This window comes from Malaclemys terrapin, chromosome 3 (genome assembly GCF_027887155.1).
Source record: "Malaclemys terrapin pileata isolate rMalTer1 chromosome 3, rMalTer1.hap1, whole genome shotgun sequence".
NCBI classification, from domain to species: Eukaryota; Metazoa; Chordata; order Testudines; family Emydidae; genus Malaclemys; species Malaclemys terrapin.
In genome coordinates, this window is record NC_071507.1 from 125,693,365 (window position 1) to 125,714,891 (window position 21,527).

The 21,527-nt window shown below is 40.5% G+C and overlaps 1 protein-coding gene across 2 annotated transcripts in view; it reads right to left on the minus strand.

The window, feature by feature from the left end:
• FIG4 (FIG4 phosphoinositide 5-phosphatase) overlaps window positions 1–21,527 on the minus strand; it is a 165,542-nt gene that overhangs the window by 122,192 nt on the left and 21,823 nt on the right. For both annotated transcript variants that reach the window (XM_054023166.1, XM_054023167.1), the window contains exons 2-7: window positions 16,323–16,421; window positions 14,172–14,295; window positions 11,272–11,428; window positions 9,588–9,638; window positions 3,565–3,713; window positions 2,275–2,403 (exon numbers count right to left, since the gene is read on the minus strand). In XM_054023166.1, coding sequence (XP_053879141.1) covers window positions 2,275–2,403; window positions 3,565–3,713; window positions 9,588–9,638; window positions 11,272–11,428; window positions 14,172–14,295; window positions 16,323–16,421 — 709 coding nt within the window. The remainder of the gene's footprint in view (window positions 1–2,274; window positions 2,404–3,564; window positions 3,714–9,587; window positions 9,639–11,271; window positions 11,429–14,171; window positions 14,296–16,322; window positions 16,422–21,527) is intronic.

The following is a 21,527-nucleotide window of genomic DNA, read 5'->3' on the forward strand; positions in this document are numbered from 1 at the left end:
TTTCCAAATCAGATATATAGGTTATCCTCCAATGATTTTTCTGGAAAGGCAGTTCACTTGCCACAGCTTCAATAATCAGACTAGGTAAAAGCCACTGAAACATACTACAGAAGCAGTGGTGATTTGACTTCAGTTTATACTTTGCCAGGTATTGAATTAATCTACCCTTAATTATCTTTGATTGCTTACATACTGAGGTGAGACATGCGCCTCTATTTGTCAGATTTGTCCTTCATTCACCTTTCCTTGAAGACTGGAACTACATTTGGTAACATTTTAGTCATCAAGAAGATCTGTTGCAAGTAGGTGTTAAAAGCATGTATGTAGGGGAAATCTTGAGCTTTTTAATGTTTCAATGTTAATGCAATTAAAACAGAGGGCCAGATCCTCTAGAGGCCACTTTGTGCTGCAATTTTAGCATATTCTGGCCATAAGGCAGGCATAACAAGGCACTGAAGTGAGGGTGGGGAGGGAGAATCAATTCTATGACATCGAGCCAACAAAGAGGCTATGTTCAGCTTTCACATCACACACCGCATCAGTACCTGGCCCAGGCCAGGGAAGCTAATGATCCAACCAGTGCACCAAGTTGAGTAATCAATCCTGGCCACATGCCAACTGAGGCACACTGTGCATATGCTAAGAAGATATCACTCAGATCTCTGCTGCTGGCAGCACAATGGGACCAGCCAAGATGCCCCTGTAAAAGCACTGATTTGTGATTACCATTTTGGCCAGCTGAGGCCAGTAACTGCTCCTATAAGCTAGAGTAGCCTGGAAACTGTTCTAATTTATGCCTGTGAAGCAGCCCTGCACCCAGCAGCCCCAGAATCACAGGACTGCATAGGGGAGCTTCAGACCACCTTTGCAACCTCACCCACCTTGAGCTGTGTGCTCTTCAACAATAGCCATTTATCTGAACGCCTGCATTAAAGGGTAGTTCGAAAAAAAATAATCATGAAATGATGTATTGTTCTTTCTTGACTTGTCTGAAAGAACTGAGGCTCAAGGCAATTTATTTTAAAATCTAGTTATTCTACTTTAAGGATAAGTATCACTGTATTCCCTCTCTCCCACACACAAACACACTTTTTTTTTTTTTTTGGAAAAGTGTTATTTGAGTTTGATGATGCATAACTTTACCTGTGCAAAATTACATACTAAATACTAAGGCCCCAAAGCTACAAATATTTATGCACAAAGAATGGGATAACTCACATGCAGAATTACTCATATACAGACGCTTTTGCAAAACAAGAGTCTGGGAATGGAGAGATGGAAGAAAATACAATGAATTCAGAAGATCTTTTGCAAAAGGTTATACCTAAATTCTGAATCCATAGTCATATTCCCCTTCGTCTTTCATTTTTTTCCCATGAATAGGCTTGTATATATTAATGGTGTATGGTAAAGATGATAGATTAAAATAAGCCATTTAAAGTATGCTAGATTCTTATTAACTATTAAGATGAGAGGACAGTTCATTTAAATGATGTATGCATAGGTTTATATTAATCATTTATGTATAAAGTTAAGATTTGGATATATTTTCCACTAGTGTTGCAGTAGATATATCTATCTATATTTAAAAAAAAAAAAAAGCCTTAGAATGGAATTTTTAAAAGCACTCAATGTCGATTTAACTCTGGTCCCATTGCAGTCAGTAAATTTTATCACTGACTTCAACTGAAGCAGTGTGAGGTCTCAGTGATTTGAAAATCCAATCCTAAAGTAATAAAAAATAATCCCTCTGTTTTAGCAATAATATCAGCACAACTCTATGTGAATAATTAAGCTCTACCACAGTTTTTCTTTCCCCCTTCAGAACTCCCTGATAAATATCATCTGGTCCCAAAGGAGTTTGTCAAGTTGCTCTACTAGGACTCAAATTTGCAATTAGCTCCACACTGGCACAGCACTCTGCCTGCATGGAAGTGATTGCAAGATTGGAACCTTATTTTTCCATAGTATCACACACACAGTGATTTACTGTAAAATGTGTGCTTGGGTTAAGAATTTTCCTTCATCTTTTATAGACACAGTAAGGACATTATCTTTCCAATTCTATATCTTTTTTTAGATCCTACGTTTTTAAAATCTGGCAAAATAATGCAAAACTAATTAAATGACTATCATAATACATGTGAAAATCCTTTTAAATAGTTTAGTAACAACTGATGCAGTAATTAATCTTTTGTCCTATGAATTTCTGTCCATACACAAACTTTTAAATGCAATAAACCAATATTTGTAATCTTATAGTAAAAAGGATACTGGACTGCCCACAAAATCCATGAATAACATATAACAGCCAGTCATGATGAACAGTATTTTTTACTATGTCCAGCAGTTGACCATTCCACACGTACTTTTTATATGGTTCACTGCAAATCCCAAATACACCTAAAAAGTTCAAATGAAAATGCATCAACAATAATAAAAAAAGAGCTCAACCATGTTTGATAATTTCATTTTTAAACACACTGTAACTGAGGCTTTTAATTTGATTGTGCTTGGCCCCAATTCAGGAAACCACTTAATTATGTGCTGCAGGACTTGCTGAACAGGGATGGATTTAAGCACATGTTTAAAGTTAAGCATTTAAGATTTTTATACTGCCACCCATCATTGTAGTATATGAATGCTTTCCATGTAAAATCAATAGCAACCGAAAGTCCCTAATGGACTTCATGGGAACCGCTATCATCTCTTTCACTTTGAAAACATTATACTTTTTTCAGAAAAATGGGAAAGGACCAAAGTTATAAACTGTATGTTCATTGATGTGGTTTCGCATATTTCTACAATACTAAACAGATACAGCAAAAAAAAAAATTACAATCCAACTTTGTTGATGATGCTCTGCTAAAAATGATTAACATGAAGTATTAGAGAAAGAAAGAAACCAAGTAATCCACCTAAAATAAAACTTTCAAGTGTTTCTGTGGGGGAGGGAGTGGAAGAGGGGGGCGGAAAAACAGGAGAAATCAGACATGAACACATATTATAACTATAAAAATTTTTGATTAATATCCCTTTAAATCTGCTGTGTTTGTCAGATCCAAAATGGAAGCCTTTGGTTGCAGTTTAAATTAATGTGTGTTCTGTTCGGAGTCCCTTGTAGAGCCTAATGCTTTAAGTTGGTGGTAATATACAATTTCTTTGTCATCAATATTTACCAACATTAAACAAGACAAAATCTATTAGCACTATTTATACTTCACTGAAAATTTATTACTGCTTCATTTGTAAATTCATACCTATTGGGTGAGCTAAATAATCAATTGCTGAAAAATGTCAGCATGCTCAATTATCTCCCTTAGCTACAATGTAAATTACCAAAATAAATGATTAATCATCTCTAGAAATTACATTGCTCATATTCAAATATCTGTAATTGGCACTTTATGTAATCTTTTATTAAGTGAGGACTGTTATGAGACTGCACTTATCAATTAAAAAAGCTGGATGTTTCTGCAAGGTAGGCTGAAGTGAAAAATAGTTCTAACTGCATTTGTCATTAACTATATTAGTATTAATTCAGAAGGTCTAAAATACACTTACCACTTCCACCTTGTGCTGTAAGTCCCTCATCTTCAAAGATATCAAAGCTCTCCTGTCGAGTCTGAATTGTTTCAGTTTTTAATATCTCAAGTGGCATTCTCAGGATGGTAAGATTATATTGAAGAGAGTGTGACAGATCATAGCTGTAGCTGAAACCAAGATTAAAATTCAGTAAAAATTATGGGAGCATGGAATACTTCTGAAAACCCTTCCTTTCTGCATGTATTGTTATTTAATGGAGTGTAGACTATTTTTCATAAAACAGCAAATGACAATGAAAATAGACGAACATACTGTAATTACAGAATGGTAGCTTGCACAGGGGATCCTGCAAACACCACATTACAAGCTAATGAATAGTTTATAGCACAATGGCTGAAACTTTAATAAACAAAAAACAAAGTAAACAAAAAAAAGAGATTGAACATTTCTCTGCAGCAAAGAGTGACTACAGCCACTCAGCCTGGACATGAGCCACTCTTTATCCTGAATAGACGAGTCCAAGGTCAGAATGGCTACCAAGCCAGAGATGCTGTCTGGCCCACAACACATGTCCACATTACCAAGAAAGCTAAAGCCACAACTGAGACAGACTCCAGGCAGTTTGCCAGAGTCTCTTGGTTCCAGCTACACAAGTCCCACTATTATGAGAGACATATACCCCTCCTGACCTACCATCCCAAACAATCAAACAAACAAAATAAATGATTATTAATCCCGCAAACACTAACCGCAAATGTGAAATAACATGAACATGATTATAGTTTGGTCTGAACAGAAAATACAGTGAACAGTCATCATAATATACTTTCAGCAATTAAAAGCCAATACAGTCTCTGGATCAACCACTTGCCCCAAGTCCTTGCACACAGCACATGGACGGGTGGAAGGGAAAGTTATGCCACAGAAGCAGGAGTGTATGAATGGTCCTTTGCTTCTCCCCCTACTCCCTCTATGGGTGACAGCAGAGAGGAAAAAATAAACAGAAAAAGGAAATATAGGGGAGAGAATGAATAAATTATCCTGACTGATCTATTTAACTAATATCCATTTTAAATGGACAACACTCCTTGTTCCTCCTTTAGTTACTCTTGCACCTGGAGATCTGCTTTCTTTTCCCTTCTACCTCTTAGGAACCTAGCATGGAACCTTCGGAACCTTCTGCATTTCTGCTGGTCTTCACACTGCAACTTTAAAATACCAGTAGCACTCTTCAGTGGGACACCAGGTGCACTCACACACACAGTCCCAATGTAAGACAATTTTCAGTTTGCAGCACTAAAACCAGCAGAAGGTAACCAAGGCCTGATATCTAACAGAGTGGACCCTAAAAATAAAGGGAGTGAGGACTGCTGAGAATAATGGCCTCCAGTGGTGCTGGGAGAACATCAACAGCTACTAAGGAATATCCAAGGAAGGGGGGAGACTACAAGGGGAGCGGGGAAGAGCCCATATTTAAGTCCAGACCAGCTGACCCTCCGTGTGAATTGAGCAATATCTCAAGCGCACAGTAATTCAGCCTAGTTTGGAAAGATAATTTTTGCCTGGGTTGTCTTGGTAGCACATATTTATCATTAAAAGAAGCCAGTGTAAAAGGAGAAGGGAAAAGAAGACATATGCAAGTTTTTTGTCAATGATCATATCACTTTGTAATTTGTATTGAACTTCCTGGTTAATGCCTTCACACTAGTGATTGTTAAGGATAAGTACATTTTGCATCACTATTTTCAATTGTTTGTTACTGTTGAAAACCATCTAATTTTGCCACCCTATATTTTTTCAGGAGCTGGCTGTCAATCGTCTAATTCTGTAACATCACACTCTAAGCAGGCCACTTCCCCCTCTTCCCCCCACCTCCATATTCTCACACTTTTTCATTGTTGGCACAACGTTGTTCGTCACTGGCAAACTTCTCAAATGAACCCATAAAGCTTCTGTAAAACACACTGATACTATGTAGAATCAATGGCAGATGCTGGCAGCCCTACCCAGCTAAATCACGAGAAGACAAATCCAGATAAGTATCAGCTTCAATTTCAGTTCTGAAGCTCACAAAAATCTTTCAGAAAACCCAAATTTAGAGAATCTGAATGAGAATTCAGATCTCAAGGCTAAACTATACGCTTTCTATCACTTAGGCTCCTGACCCTCTTAGGGTACATCTACACTACAGCGGGGAGTCGATTTAAGATACGCAAATTCAGCTACGTGAATAGCGTAGCTGAATTCGACGTATTGCAGCCGACTTACCCCGTTGTGAGGACGGCGGCAAAATCGACTTCTGCCGCTTTTTGTCGGCGGCGCTTACTACCACCTCCGCTGGTGGAGTTAGAGCGCCGATTCGGGGATCGATTGTCGCGTCCCGACGGGACGCGATAAATCGATCCCCGAGAGGTCGATTTCTACCCGCCGATTCAGGCGGGTAGTATAGACCAGACCTGAGAGACTCAGAATGTCACCACCCAGAATTCAAGAGGTTAATTGCTCAAACCGCATCCTATTGCTATCATGTTACAGCATATTTCAGAGTGTGGATGAAGCACTTCCCCACATTCACCCTTACTGCACCACCCATTCAGCTGTCCATCCAATAAACAGAAATCTCTCTTCCTTATGAGAGAAATACCCTTTAAACATGACCTCTCTCCACCTTGCCTAATATTTCTTCTTACATTGCACAGACCTATTAGGTTATGCCTTACTGCACCTGGGAGTGAGCTTCCCAGCCTGCGTAGATAGATTTGTGCTAGCTTGGTTCAAGCTAGTGCACTAAAAATAGCAGTGTGGATGTTGTGGACCCAACCGAACTTCGGCTAGTAACCAACCTTAGCCCCAGAGGGTCACGGTGGTCTTGACCATTTATTTTAAGTAGCATGTTGCCTATAAAAGTTAGTTCTGAACACACTGATTGTAAACAAGTAGCACCTCTTGGAGTTATTTTTCTTTCTAAAATATAGAAAGATAAATTAAAATGTACTGATTCTTTAGATTTCATGGTTTTTCATAGGTACATTTTCCAAAATGTACCTTTCTAAATTTTCTGCTATAACTGTATTCACTAAGAAGATTTCCTAAAGCCAAACCTCTTGGAGATAATGGTCCTCACTGCTAAGTCAGGAGGGAACCCAAAACAGCAGCAGGAAGTATGCATCCGAAGAAGTGGGCTGTAGTCCACGAAAGCTTATGCTCTAATAAATTTGTTAGTCTCTAAGGTGCCACAAGTACTCCTGTTCTTCTTTTATGTCTCCTAAGTTACTTTAAATAACCTGCACATAGAGAAAGTTTCTTCTGGTGCTTGTTTGACCATTGCCTGTTCTTGAACAGGCTTTTTATTTATTTATTTATGATTTTCTTTCACAGGGTTTCATTCAGCTTCCTCTGAGTCATCTGGTACTGACCACTGCTGGAAACATAAGACTGAATTAGATGGACTACTGCTCCGATTAGGTATGGCAATTCCTATGTTCCTAAACATAAAACAAAGCTAACACTTCAAAGGCAAATGTAGGAAATAAGTTCTACTAACCACATCCAGGATGGTGATTGATGAGAAATTAGCAAAAAGTTTTCAGTCCCACCATGGTAAAAAGTCACAGGACCCAGATCCCATGGTTAAAGTGATAGCGTTCCATATTTAATTATAGTCATATTTTAAGGAGAACAAAATAATTTTTTAAGCCACTAGATTTCCCTTTCTGAGAGGGACTTCAAACCAAGTTGCAAATACTTCTAAAGCAGAAATACAACCAGTGGGACTGAAACAGAAACCTAAGCTACCCGTTTTAGGTGACACTGGAGGTTTTAGGATCCAAGGTTTTCCAGTGAGTTTTAGTTATTAATTAATTACAACTAAAGAATGAATTAAAACATACACTTTTATTTTAGTCTTTGGCATACTGATTTGAAGAGGTTGGTGTTGCTAACCAGTTCTGGCCTCACCAAAAAGCACAGCCTGATAGCGCTTAGAGCTGCAAACCTCCCTTTTTGGCTTTTTTTAGAGGCAATTTTGTGTATGACTGTTCGTGATATTCTTCTACAAGTTCTGCCCAGAGTGTTCTTCCACTTTGCCTTCGGATCCTTGTCTGTTGGAACTGAATTTATACCATTTTTTTTCCCTTACAGCAGCTAGCTTTCTAATGACTGAGTAGTTCTGGTCAAGATTCTCAACAAAGTTTACCAGTACATGCAGAAAACTAACATCGCAGTGATTCTGAACCAGTTGTTCTCAACCTATTTACATTGTGGGCCGCATCTGCAGCTCTCTATGTGTTATGTGGGTCGCATCCACACAATATATTTACTACCTATATGGCCCTGAGGATGTCATGTGGACTGCAGCTGTGTGGTGATTGGGACGCAAGTGGCCCACGAGTTGAGAACCACTGCTCTGAACCATCAGCACTTTGTTTTGGATTATAAAGAGTATAAAGTCTGTACTGGATTATGAGGGTATAAAATAAGGGACAGTGGTATCATGCTTTTCCCTTTCTCCTCCCCCACCTATGCTGAAGGCAACAAGAATGCTCGGAAGACAGACTTGAACTGAGGAGAAAGGTTACAGTCCTTGATACACGGGCTATCTGCAGCATCCAGGTGGGTGAGAAAAAAAGCTTGATCCAAATACTGCTTACTCTAATAAGATTTATGATTTAGACTGCGTGTTTACTTTTTATTTTCTTTGGTAACTATCTTTGACCTTTTATTCTTACCACGTATAATCACTTAAAAACTATCTTTCTGTAGTCAATAAACTTAATGTTTTATCTTAACCAGTGAGTTTGTCTGAAACGCTTGGGGAATCTGCTCAGGTTACAAAGACTGGTGCATGTCCACTTTCCTTTGATGAGGTGGTGAACTAATTAATAAGTTTGCACTGTTCAAGAGAAGGTCTTAAGCAGTGCAAGACAGTATACTTATGGGGTGCCAAGCTGGGGCTTGGGAGATCTGCTGGTGTTTCCCTGTGTATAGTTCATGAGAGTATTCATGCAACTTAGTTGGGTGTGACTCTGCATGCTGGTGGCTGAGTGATAACAGCACCTGGAGGGGTTTGTTGCTTGTCACTGACAAAGCACTGAGAGAGACAATCCAGGCTGGAGAATTAAGGGGGCACAGCAGTCCCACAGTTACAGGTTGTACTCCAGGGATCTTGCCACACACATGCACCCTCTTTGCTTTGTTTTCTGCAACACAATTCTCTAATCCTCAAACAGCTGCCTGACTGTACCATTATCTCTTCCCTACTTTTCTGCTACTCCAGAATTTCTCTCATATCTAGGAGCAGCTAGGACTAGACACAGCAAAATGAAGTAGCATTACATGTGGGTCAAACAAAGGGGTATATGGAATGATCAAATAGGAACCAGACACAAGGCCTGAAGAGTCCACATGGTACCTCTCTTTTCTTTGCTCCTGAACTGAAATAAAGCTTTATTTCTGAAAAATGAGATTGAGAACGAAAAATACTAGGAAAAGTAAAAATTGAATAGGAGTCTCGCCTCTCATCTGATTCTTGTGAAGATGATGGTGAGACGAAAAGAACTCTGCCCTCTGTCTAGAAAGCATGAAAATCCTTGGCTCTTCATTTATTGCCATATTTTTTACTTTATAAGGGGAAGGGAAAAGTCTGCTTATCAGTCTGTATTGGATGCAAACAAAGTCACGGAAGAGTTGTGGAATATTGGTATGTCAGTGTGGAAAGCTTTTGCAGACCATATTGTTCCTTTTCTGTGGCTAGAGAGAACACTTTGGTCTTCAAGGTTGTCACCATAAAACAAAACTAAATTTGAAAAGAAAAATCATTTGTGCATTTAAACAATCGAACAATGAAGAGTTTTAAAGAGTTGTACTACAAAAAATTCAGTTAATGGCCTTTAACATTATCGATTACAAGACACTTCCAGGTAAAACTTGAAATCCAACTACACAAACCTGTGCTAAGCTACCAACAAAATTAAAGCCAAGATTTTAAGATATCTGCTAAAAATTGAGATTATAATAATCAGTAACTGTTGTTAAACACTTACCTAAAATAAAAATTGCTAGACAGGTCCACATTTTGAAAGATTCGTAGATATCTAAATAGAGTAACACAGATAAAGGGAAAAAATTATTCAAAACAGCAACTTCTCTTCAACATGCACAAAGTGAGACACTGAATAATCAGTTTGAGGAACACCCTGATCAAGATATGCAAAAGTCTACTCATCGTCATCAGCTGTTCCCCATGTCTTTATTTCTACAATTCTCTATTTTGCAGTATTGTATCAATCATTGCAATTCTGCTGGAACACTGGAAAATCTGGCTTGGATAAATCTGATATTATTCTAGACTATATTTATCCATTGTTTGAAACTTGTGTCTCACCAAAGTTTTATTTTAGACCACTGTGGATCCATCTCTGTTGCAATTTCATCATCTCTTTATATACACTGTGGGCCAAATACTGCAGTGTTTAGCCAAGCAAAACTGAAACTCCAATTGATAAAGAAGTAAGAACTGCAGGATTTAGTGCTGCCACCCAAACAAAGAAACCATTCCTTCTGTTGCAACCTGCTGTACACCTAAAAATTCTTTAGGTCTCAAGGACAGTCATATCACTAGGTAGGAAAAGTTAAAATTAACTGAACTTCCAATAAGACAAAATACTATGTACTTCTATATCATGATTTAGGTAACATGTTGATGTTTAATAATGTATGTCATATTCATGTGCCCTGTTAGTTTCTAACAAGCAGTATTGATGTGTATTACTTCTGTATAACTATAATGTGTTCTAATGTGGAAACTTACTTAATGGTTACCATTAGCTTGATCTATTGCCTGCAGTTAGTTTATGGTGACGTGCGCGACCTTTAGTTAACACACACATTATACAAGACTGAAAATGCTCTATTATTTGTTTGGGACCTCAAAAAAATAAGTTAGCCCACTCCTGCCAAAAATGAAGCTAGGATATATTCACATATTATTCATGACTACTAATCTCAGAGGGCCACATTCCTTCCTGCATGAAAAATCATGGGATGGGAGTACTCACCAGAAAACATGCTCAGTTTATGAGAAACCAGTTTCACTGAACCTTGATAAGTGCATAATGCTCCCTGCCTCAAGTCTGCACCTGCCCTGCATGCTTAAACACCAACACTCCAGCTGGTTTTGATGGCATGTTGCCACTGAATCTTCTCCCCACCCATGCCGCCCTTTTGATGGTGTGCAAGTGACCCTTTCCAATGAGGTTTACAAGACATCACAGGTGACCTAATGCTACTCAGACAACTAGTATATTAAGCAGCATATAGCAGCACTAGCGTTGACATGCTCCCAAATGAACTAATGTGGAGTGGATGGTTTCTGACAATCATCCAGGCCACACACACTTGTTTAGTTGTAGCTCTGATATATGACTAACCTAGAGGTGTTGGCAGAAGCTACGAAGGAGCATGACACAGCTGCATTTCCCCTCTGGGTAGACTCAGTTGAACTTACATCATGATTGTCCATTTCATTACACCAGTCTATCTCCACTTAAGCCAATGTCACTTCAGCATAAAACTAGCATAAAGGACTGGAGAAACAAGCTCATAATGTTTAACAAACTGCTCCCCTCCGGCGTATGCAACTGATAGGAGTCTATGAACCTTAGTTTGCAATATTTCCTCATCACTTAAAAAAGCTATGTAAAAGCACAGTCTACCACCAACATTTACCTTGCTTCATCAGGATGAGTGATTCGTACAGTGTCATTTGGAATGTAGATCATATTTGTATCTTCTATTTTGTATATTGCATGCCCTCCAATATCTGCCATCTTTCTCCTTTTTGTTATTAACACAATGTAGTAGCCTTCTAAAAATCTAACAAAACCTGTTCAAAATTGAAGAAATAAGAACCCATTTGTCACGAGTTGACTTAGTCAGATACAATGTTTAGAAGGACAATATCAGGTACTATTTCAATACTTTGCACAATATTAAATTCTTATAAACATTTGAAAGCTTTCTTTTTTTAAGCACAGTAAGACTCACTTTTATCCAACTCTCACTCCGTGAAAAAAGTGAGAGTCCAAATCAGCTTCAGCCTCAAAAGAATCAATTGCTTGAGGGTGGGGAGGATGAAGGGGATTTGGGAGGCCCTGACCCTACTCTTGCTATCAGGAATAAGCCCTGATCCCTGCTGACTGACTTCTGAGAGGGAACCCCCTAGGGCTCTTTTATCACTGCTACAGTGGGGTAGCAGCAAAAAGGTAGCCCAGAAAAGATGCTGAATCAGCAATAATAAAGGGGCAGAGGGGCCAACTACAACCATCCTTGCCTCCACTTTTTCTTCCCCTTCTTCCATATTAGCCCACCTTTGAAAAAATTGCTCTGACCTCCACAGGAAAGGGAACCCCTATCTAACACAGTAAGAAACAACGTCTTCTGAGGCATCTAGACTAGACTACTGAATTCTGATTGCTAAGTTGCAGCTGAAGTTCTTCTGGTATTCTGTAAGTACTGGAGTGAGGGATTCAGTGAACTCTATTTTTTGTATTATTGTCACCTACCTAGTTTTTGATCAGAGATCCAATTTCTGGCTTTCTAGTCAGTTCCCTACATAAGGATGGCCATACTGGCTCAGACCAGTATCCTGTCTTCAGACAGTGGCCAATGACATTTGCTTCAAAGGGAATGAAGAGAACGGGGTAATTATCAAGTGATCCATCCCATTATCCAGTCTCAGCATCAGGTAGTCAGAAGTTTAGGAACACCCTGAGCAGAGCAGGAGGGAGGTTGCATCCCAGACCATCTTGGCTAATAGCCATCAATGGAACTACTCTCCATGAATTGATCTAATTCTTTTTTGAACCCAGTTTCAGCTTTGGACTTCAAAACAGCTACTGGCAAGGAGTTCCACAGGTTGACTGTGTGTTCTGTGGAGAAGTAATTCCTTTCGTTTGTTTTAAACCCGATGGTTATTGATTTCACTGGGTAATTCATGGTTCTTGTTATGTGAAGGGGTAAAAATAACATTTCCGCATTCTCTTTCTACACATAATTTCCTGATTTTATAGACCTCTATATTTCTCTTTAGTCGTCTCTTTTCCAAGCTGAAAAGTCCTAGTCTTTTTTTTAATCTCTCCTCATACAGAAGCTTAATCATTTTTGTTGCCTTTCTCTGAACCTTTTCCACTTTTAAAATATACCTTTTTTGAGATGGGGTGAGTAGAGCTGCACACAGTATTCAAGTTGGGGGAGTACCATGGATTTATATAGAGGCATTATGGATATTTACTGTCTAACCTCTTTCCTAATGGTTCCTAACATCCTCTTAGCTTTTTTGGCTTCTGCTGCACATTGAGTGGATGTTTCGAGAGAACTATCCACCATGACTCCAAATTCTCTTTCTTGAGTGATAACAGCTAATTTAGACCCCATCACTTTGTATGTATAGTTGAGATTATGTTTTCCAATGTACATTACTTTGCATTTATCAACACTGAATTTCATCTGCCATTTTGTTGCCCAGTCAGCCAGTTTTGCGAGATCCCTTTGAAACTCTTCTCAGTCTGCTTTATACTTAACTATCTTGAGTAATTTTGTATCATCTGCAAACTTTGCCACTTCATTGTTTACCCCTTTTTCCAGATCATTTATGAATATGTTGAACAACATTGTACTGGTCCCAGTACAGCTCCATGGGGGACACTGCTATTTTCCTCTCTCCATTCTGAAAACTGAGCATTTATTCCTACCCTCTGTTTCCTGTCTTTTAAGCAGTACTGATCCATAAGAGGGCCTTCCTTCTTATCCCATGACTGCTTACTTGGCTTAAGAGCCTTTGGTGAGGGCCTTATCAAAGGCTTTCTGAAAGTCCAAGTACACCATATCCACTGGATCACTTTTGTCCACGTGTGTGTTGACCCCCACAAATATTCTAGGGTAGGTCAAGAAGCAATGGGCTTAAATTGCGGCAAGGTTTAGGTTGTATATTAGGAAAAGCTTCCCAACTGTCAGGGTAGTTAAGCACTGGAATAATTTGCTTTTGGACATTGTAGAATCTCCATAATCGGAGATTTTTAAGAGCAGGTTAGACAAACACCTGTCAGGGATGGTCTAAATAATACTTGAGTCCTGACATGAGTGCAGGGGACTGGACTAGGTGACCTCTTGAGGTCCCTCCCAGTCCTACGATTCTATGATTCTGCTCTCATTCCTCTTACTAAGAGTGAACACTGCAGAGAGGAGAGATAAGACTAGCAGCATATCATGAAATCTAAAAGATTCAGGTTCTGGCAGACTAAAGTAAGGACCAAATTCCAGTGCTGCTGAAATGCTGATTCATTCCTGGTTGGGATGCTGTTGAGATCAAATGACACATGGACTTGACATTTAAATCCAGCTCTCCCACTGATTGCTCATGCCTGTGTAAGTGTGATATAAGCAACACCTATAAAGTCATCATAAAAAGTACAAAAAAGTGTACTTTGTTAATATTCGTTACTTTACTACACGATCTCTGTGTAGAGTGGATAATATTCTGACTGGTGAAAAGTGCTGCAATTACCACTTGTGCTCCAAGTTATATTTTCTTAAAAAATATACCATCAAAGAAATAACAAGGGGATTACCTACGACACCGAAAGCAGAGACAGCTCGAGATAACCCAGAGGAGCCCTTCTGTCCAATCTTTGTTCTATTTCCCAGATCTAGGCGGCCAAGAAGTTCCCTCACCTCTTGTTGTGTGTACACATGCTGAAAACATAAATGCATATTGAACTTATTCTTTTGGTTATCAGTGCTACTTTACATCACAGAATAGTGGAGTTTATTTAATTGCACAGTTCTGTTCTGAAAAGTGACTAAAGAGAATATCATGGCTTCCATTGTTTATTGACTCTCCATTTCATAACGTATGTGGTCAAGATTACAAAGCAAAATTGTATTTTGGGAACTGATCTCCACTGTCAAGCTTGAGTCCAAGATCAAGCAGTCTATAAGATAGCCAGCACCTAGTCCACCACAGTGATTGTTTTAAATTATTTATTAATTAATAAAAAGTGTATTTGTTTATTAAGTTAAACATTGTTTTTATATTATTCAAATAAATTAAATAATTGTATCTGATAATTTAATACTTTTCTTATCCTAATTTGTCTCCTCATTTCTAACAGAACCTATCTGCATTAATCTCCATTTATTGAAGTGCTAGGACTTTTTTTAATTGGAAAGGGGAAAAATCCTTCTGCCCTGCCATACATCCCATCATGTGGTCACCTTGTGTTTTCTGTACTTTAACTGCATTCTGTAATTGTCTTCTTAGACAAATTATTTTGTAGAACTAGGGTCTATGTGGACATTTATGTCTAGGACCCTACCAAATTCACAGCCATGAAAAATGCATCACAGACCGTGAAATCTGGTCTCCCCCCCACGAAATCTCGTCTTGTGTTCTTTTATCCTAAACTATACAAATTTTAAGGGGGAGATCAGCATTTCTCAAACTGGGGGTCCTGACCCAAAAGGGAGTTGCGAGGGGGGGGTCACAAGGTTATTTTAAGGGGGGGTCATGGTATTGCCACCCTTACTTCCGCACTGCCTTCAGAGCTGGCGGACGGAGAGTGACGACTGTTGGCCAGCTCTGAAGGGAGCGCCCCACCAGAAGCAGCACAGAAGTAAGGGTGGCAATACCATACCATGTCACTCTTACTTCTGCAATGCTGCCTTCAGAGCTGGGCAGCTGGAGAGTAGCAGCTGCGGACCAAGCGCCCAGCTCTGAAGGCAGCAATGCAGAAGTAAGGGTGGAAATACCATACCATGCCATCCTTATTTCTTTGCTGCTGTTGCTGATGGTGGCTCCGCCTTCAGAGCTGGGCTCCCGGCCAGTAGCCACCGCCCTCAGGTCGCTCAACTTTGAAAGCAGGGCCGCCATCAGCCGAGCACAGAAGTAGAGGTAGCAGTACGGCAACCCCACACTACAATAAACTTGTGGTTCCGCCCCCACCCCAAAACTCCTTTTTGGGTCAGGATTCCTACAATTACAACACCGTGAAATTTCAGATGTAAATATCTGAAATCATGACATTTACGATTTTTAAAATCTGATGACCGTGAAATTGACCAAAATGGACTGTGAATTCAGTAGGGCCCTACTTATGTCCATACAGAATTCCACCGAGAGGAATGGTACAGTACCCAGTGCAGGCAGTTCTCTTTGCAGGATTGAAGCCTCATGACCTGATCCTTCAAAAAAAACATGCATATCCATAACTTTATACACATCAGTATTCCCACTGAAGTAAAAGTAAGGAAGTAATCACACATGTTTATGAAGTTAAGTAGATGTGTAAGTCTTTGACGAGCTGGGACATTACATCATAAAATCCTTGGGGGCAGGGACCATGTCTTACTCTATTCTGTACATTACCAAGCTTTGTTGTCTGTTGCTCGTCTTGCTTCAGATGTGTAAATGATTTCAAACCAACTCCTAGCATTTAGCTAAGCAGCAGTTAAGCAAGTTCATTTTGAATTTCCGAATGACATAGCAGAACATAAGACAAAACTCACATCTATTACTTGACATTAGGAGGTCACAATTAGCAGAAACTGCACAGCTAACAGAAACTGAGTGTCATGGAAGAATGATGTAGTAGGATGACACATTTGTACTAAGATAAAAGTTTGGCTATCTGCTGTTTATGTAGAAAACAAATCATATACATGTGAAATTCAGAGCATCGTGAAATACTCATGAGTATGTTTTTCAGCTGTTCTGAACTTACCTTATCATCAATTATAACTAAATCCGTCGGTTCAGTGCGATCAATTTTCAAAACACGATACTTGGTCTCTGCATGATTACTCCCAACAAGAAAATACCGCTAGGTTTAAAAAAAGAAAAGAAAAGAATATATTGTACAAGAAAGAAAACCCCCCAAAACTATAAAACATATCAACAATAGCATTATATAGCTATAGATTAGCTCGATCTTAATTAGATCAGATAAATTTGTAAATGGTATTGTTTTAGCCATCAGCATTTCAGGTACATTTTGTATGTTCCATGAAAATACTAATCAATCCCCAACACTTAAAAAGCCCCTTAACTATCCAGTTCACAGCACAGAGGAAAGAAAACCAATTTAAATCTGGAGAAAGAAAAGCTGGCAGCTTTGTGGAGAAGGAAAATGCAACTTACATAAAAGAGTCTGTCTTCCCGTCCCGTCCCCCTCCCCGCCGCCCCCTTAGCCATCACTGAACTCTCTGAAAAGTCTCCAAGCAGCCTGCTCGCATGCTTTAGTGGCGAGGCTATAAGACAGAGGTGGGCAAACTACGGCCCGCGGGACCGTCCTGCCCAGCCCCTGAGCTCCCAGCCAGGGAGGCTAGCCCCTGGCCCCTCCCCTGCTGTCTCCCCTTCCCCCGCAGAGCCACGCCACCGTGTAGGCAGCGCTCTGGATGGTGGAGCTGCGCGCTCCTGCCAAGCAGAGCAGCAGCGTGTCTGGCTCCGGCCAGCGCAGCAGCCAGACATGCTGCTCTGCTCAGCATGGTAAGTGGTAAGTGGGCTGGGGGTTGTATAAGAGACAGAGGGCCCCGGGGGGCAATCAGGGGACAGGGAGCAGGGGGCAGTTGAATGGGGCAGAGGTTCTGGGGAGGGCGGCTGTCAGGAGACGGGGAACAGGGGGGTTGGACAGGCGTGGGGTCCCAGGGGGCCTGTCAGGGGGCAGGGGTATGGATGGGGTCGGGGCAGTCAGGGGACTGGGAGCAGGGGGAGTAATAGGGGGTTGGGTCCCAGGGGGCGGTTGGGGAAGGGGGTTCTGGGATGGTGCAGTTAGGGGACAAGGAGCAGGGGGGGTTGGATGGGTTGCGGCTCTGAGGGGGGCAGTCAGGGGGTGGGAAGTGGGAGGGGGCGGATGGGGGTGGGGGTCAGGCTGTTTGGGGAGGCACAGCCTTCCCTACCTGGCCCTCCATCCAATTTTGCAACCCCAATGTGGCCCTCAGGCCAAAAAGTTTGCCCACTCCTGCTATAAGATGAAGTTGGTGAACAGTCCTAAACATGTCAGTTGTTTTTTTTCCAGTAACCTCCCAGTTTAAAGAGCTTAATAGAAACAGTATCTGTCTCTCTGTAAAGTACTTTAAACATGGAAGAGGTGATGAGAGAAACTGACTAGAATGCTAGTCAACTTCACTCTGTAGTCTTCCACATTTAAAGCATTTCTGCTTTCTTGTAGACAGAGAACACTAGCTCCAACGCCATCATAACAGGAAAGGTATAAGAACCTAAGCTGATTGATGTACATGAGGGTCAGAGTGCCAAAGTGGGGTTGAGGGGGTGGGAAGGAGAGAGGAAAGACAAGAGAAACTCAGAGACCAAAATGGAGACAGAGAAAGGGGAAAATGCAGAAAGAGAAACTGAAGGATATGGAGGGAAAGAAATAACGGGCAATAATACTGATGTGGTATCTTTGTTGTCCATTTTTTCAACTTAGTGACTCTGAATATCAGAGTTACTAAGATGTTAGGCCTTGATCCTTCAAGGAACTTCACAAGTGCAAGGATCTGTCCATGGGGAGCTCCTTGCAGGAGTAGGGTGCCTTAAGTTAATTATTAAAGGACAAACTACACCCTTGCATAAAAACTTCCTTTCATGTCAATTGCAGTTATACAGTGTACCGATAATACATGACTCCAGTTTTATAGCCTCTCACCTCAGCCCATAGATTAACTAAAATGTTATTCAGTCCTTACCACCAGAAGAATTTCTTCACATCATTGGTATATGCTGAACACTCAACATAGATGATAGCTAATTTAAATAATGATGAGCATTTTTAAGATCTGATTCTGATGGCAGATTTAGAGGGAAGAGCATTGTAAAAGATGGACATCTACGTATCCAAGATCAAACTAGAAACACTGATTCCTTGGGTAGGATCAAGTGAAAAGATATAAGAGAAGTAATATAGTATCAGTCAGGCAACACAAATATTCTGATGGATAGATTTCACTGGTAAAAAAAAAAAAAATCTATATTTAAGAACATTCTATATACTATGCTCAAAAATTATATGGGCTTATTAAAAAATGCCTATTTGCCAGGATCTAAACATTACAAAGTGAGAAATCCACCAAAATTTCAAATCTTAATCCAAAAACAAATCTTTAAAAATTTAATTTCAACAGTACTGATAATTAAAAAAGAACTACATTTTTAAAAAGGATGCTATTTATAATATTTGTATTTCTACCTCTTAAGTGAAATATGAAAAGAAAGTGAACATTTGCACTGTACTCATTACGTGACAAAAAGGTAAACTAAAATTGAATTATCTTCTACATTTAGGGTAATTAACAGTAAGTGCAGATTACAGGACTGGCTTGCTGTAGGAAGCTCTTGTTTTGCTAATTCCTTCCATCAGTACTGTCCTAAACACAACAGGGTGTAGCTTTTAATAATGCTCAGCCTAGTAGGAAAACATGATGAAATCATGTGGCTCTACTCAGCCTTGCTCTTAACTTGAACAGTCACATGGATTTAAGATGTGTGAGGGGGATCAGCAATAAGATTTACATAGTGTCCAGGTATCAGAATTCATATGAGCTAAACAGTGAAGATGAACAAAAAGTTTGTTTTTGAAAACAAACGCACAAACTTAAGTCAAAATATTTAAATTGAAATTAACAGAATTTAAAGTCCTATTCAGCATTCTCTACTCCCCCCAAAAAACTCCATCTGGTATTCTGGTACCTAGGTATTACAGTGTATATCGCGTATCAGAGGGGTAGCCGTGTTAGTCTGAATCTGTAAAAAGCAACAGAGGGTCTGTGGCACCTTTAAGGCTAACAGAAGTATTGGGAGCATAAGCTTTCGTGGGTAAGAACCTCACTTCTTCAGATTCAAGACTTCAGATACAGGACCCTCTGTTGCTTTTTACAGTGTATATCGCATGGTTCTCTGCAAAAGGGTTTCCACTTACAGAACTGTGCCATAGTATGTGTGCATGTGGCTCTTTACTATTAGGATTACAATAGTCCACCAAGCCATAACAAACTCTCCTCATTTAAATCCCCCTTGAGAACTCAATTCCACAACTTCCACACTGCAAATAGATCAATTTTAGTCACCTTATATCTTTAATTTTTATATACAGCAAACACAAACACAGAACCACCAAGACACACACTTGCCTAGACTGACAAACCATGTGATCTTAACACTTCCAACTCTTATTCTCATTGGCCCTTTACCCCCTACTCTGTATCACCCTCACTTGTAAAATTTAGATTGTAAGTTCTTTGAAGCAACTATCATACCTTTCTTTGCTGCGAAGTGTCTAGCACATTATGGGTGATTATAGTGGCACGAAAGTGCCACTGCAGTTAGGGTATGGTCACAACATTTTAAAAGGTCAATGTTTTTAAGTCCCCTAAAATGGACATGCTTAGTCCGATTTCTTAGTCATGTGGTGTGCCTCTGGAGGGTGGAGCATAGGTTTAGTGACCCAAAATTTGAGTCCTGTGAGCCAGAGTTTCCAGAGATATAAGCCCTGAAAAAAACAGCCATTTTTAACAAGTTTTTAGGGTTTTGTTTGTTTTTGCGCAGACCTAGAGATCAAACTATTGACGTGATGGTCTCAATTTGTTAAGTTTTACCCAAGGTAGCACATGGCACTCACTCAATCTTTTGGGGGTCTGGCTTGGTCTACACTACGAAATTAGGTTGGTATCTAAGTTCCCTCTAAGCTGCGCGGCTACATAGCAGCCTAATAAGCACCATGCAGGTTCTCAGGGCTGCATCAGGGAGAGGTGCTCCTCTCCCAGCCCCGGACCTGCCGCGGTGGAGAGAGGCGCCTCTCCCCCACAGCCCAGGTGCTGCTGCTGCTGCTGCAGGGACAGAGAGTTGTGGGGAGTCCTCTCTCCCCACTGTAGCCCCAGGGCAGCCTGCTAACCAAAACCCTCATCCCCAGCCCCACCACACAGCCTGCACCCCCAGCCAGAACCTTCGCCCTCCCACCCCAGCCCTGAGCCCCTTATCCCCAGATCCACCCCAGAGCCCTCACCTCAGCCCCAAGCTCCAGCCACACATCCCTGACCCCACCTCAGAGCCCACACCCCCAACCAGAACCCTCACCCCCCCACACCGCAACCCTGAGCCCCCTCCCACACTCTGGACCCCTCGTCACCACCCCGCCACATGAATTTTGTTATGTGCACCAATAAGGAGGTGATGTGTCACTCATCACCTCCATATTGGTGCACATAAAATTCACTCCGCACATGCATGGGAAAAATTAGAGGGAACACTGATTGGTATAACTATGTCACTCGGGGATGTGAAAAATCCACACCTGAGTGAACAGTTAAACTGACCTAGCCCCCAGAGTAGACAATGCTAGGTCAACATGAGAATTTTTCTGTCAACCTAGCTACTGCCGCTCAGGGTGGTGGATTACCTACACCAATGGGAGAACCCCTCCCGTCAATGTAGGTAGTTTTTTCACTGAAAAGCTACAGCAGTGAACCTGTACTGCTGCAGTTTTAAGTGTAGACAAGCCCTGAGAAGAGTATTCAAGAAAATGTACATTTTTTGCACTGTGTATGCACCAATACAGAAAAAAGGCTAGAGGTTTCCATTACCACCATTTTATATTCTTTAAAGCACAACTCTTGTAAGTACTCTAAAATCTGAACAGTGAAATTGGTGTGCTTCATGGGGCTTGGGGTAGCTTTAGTGATCTGAGATACAGCCCCATCCCCCTCTGAAAGAAAGAAAAAAGGTTTTATTTTGCTGCCTTGTAGTGTTAAACTATTAATGATCAAATGAATCACGGACCTCTTGATTGAGATGAGGTCACCCTTCAATTAACATAAATAAGAATAAATTAATCACAACCCCACATCTATGACAAAAGGAGTTATGGGCTAAGTGGCTGGAGGTTGCCACAATTTGCACGTTTGGGTGGCAAATTTATTTTGGGTGGAACATAGTC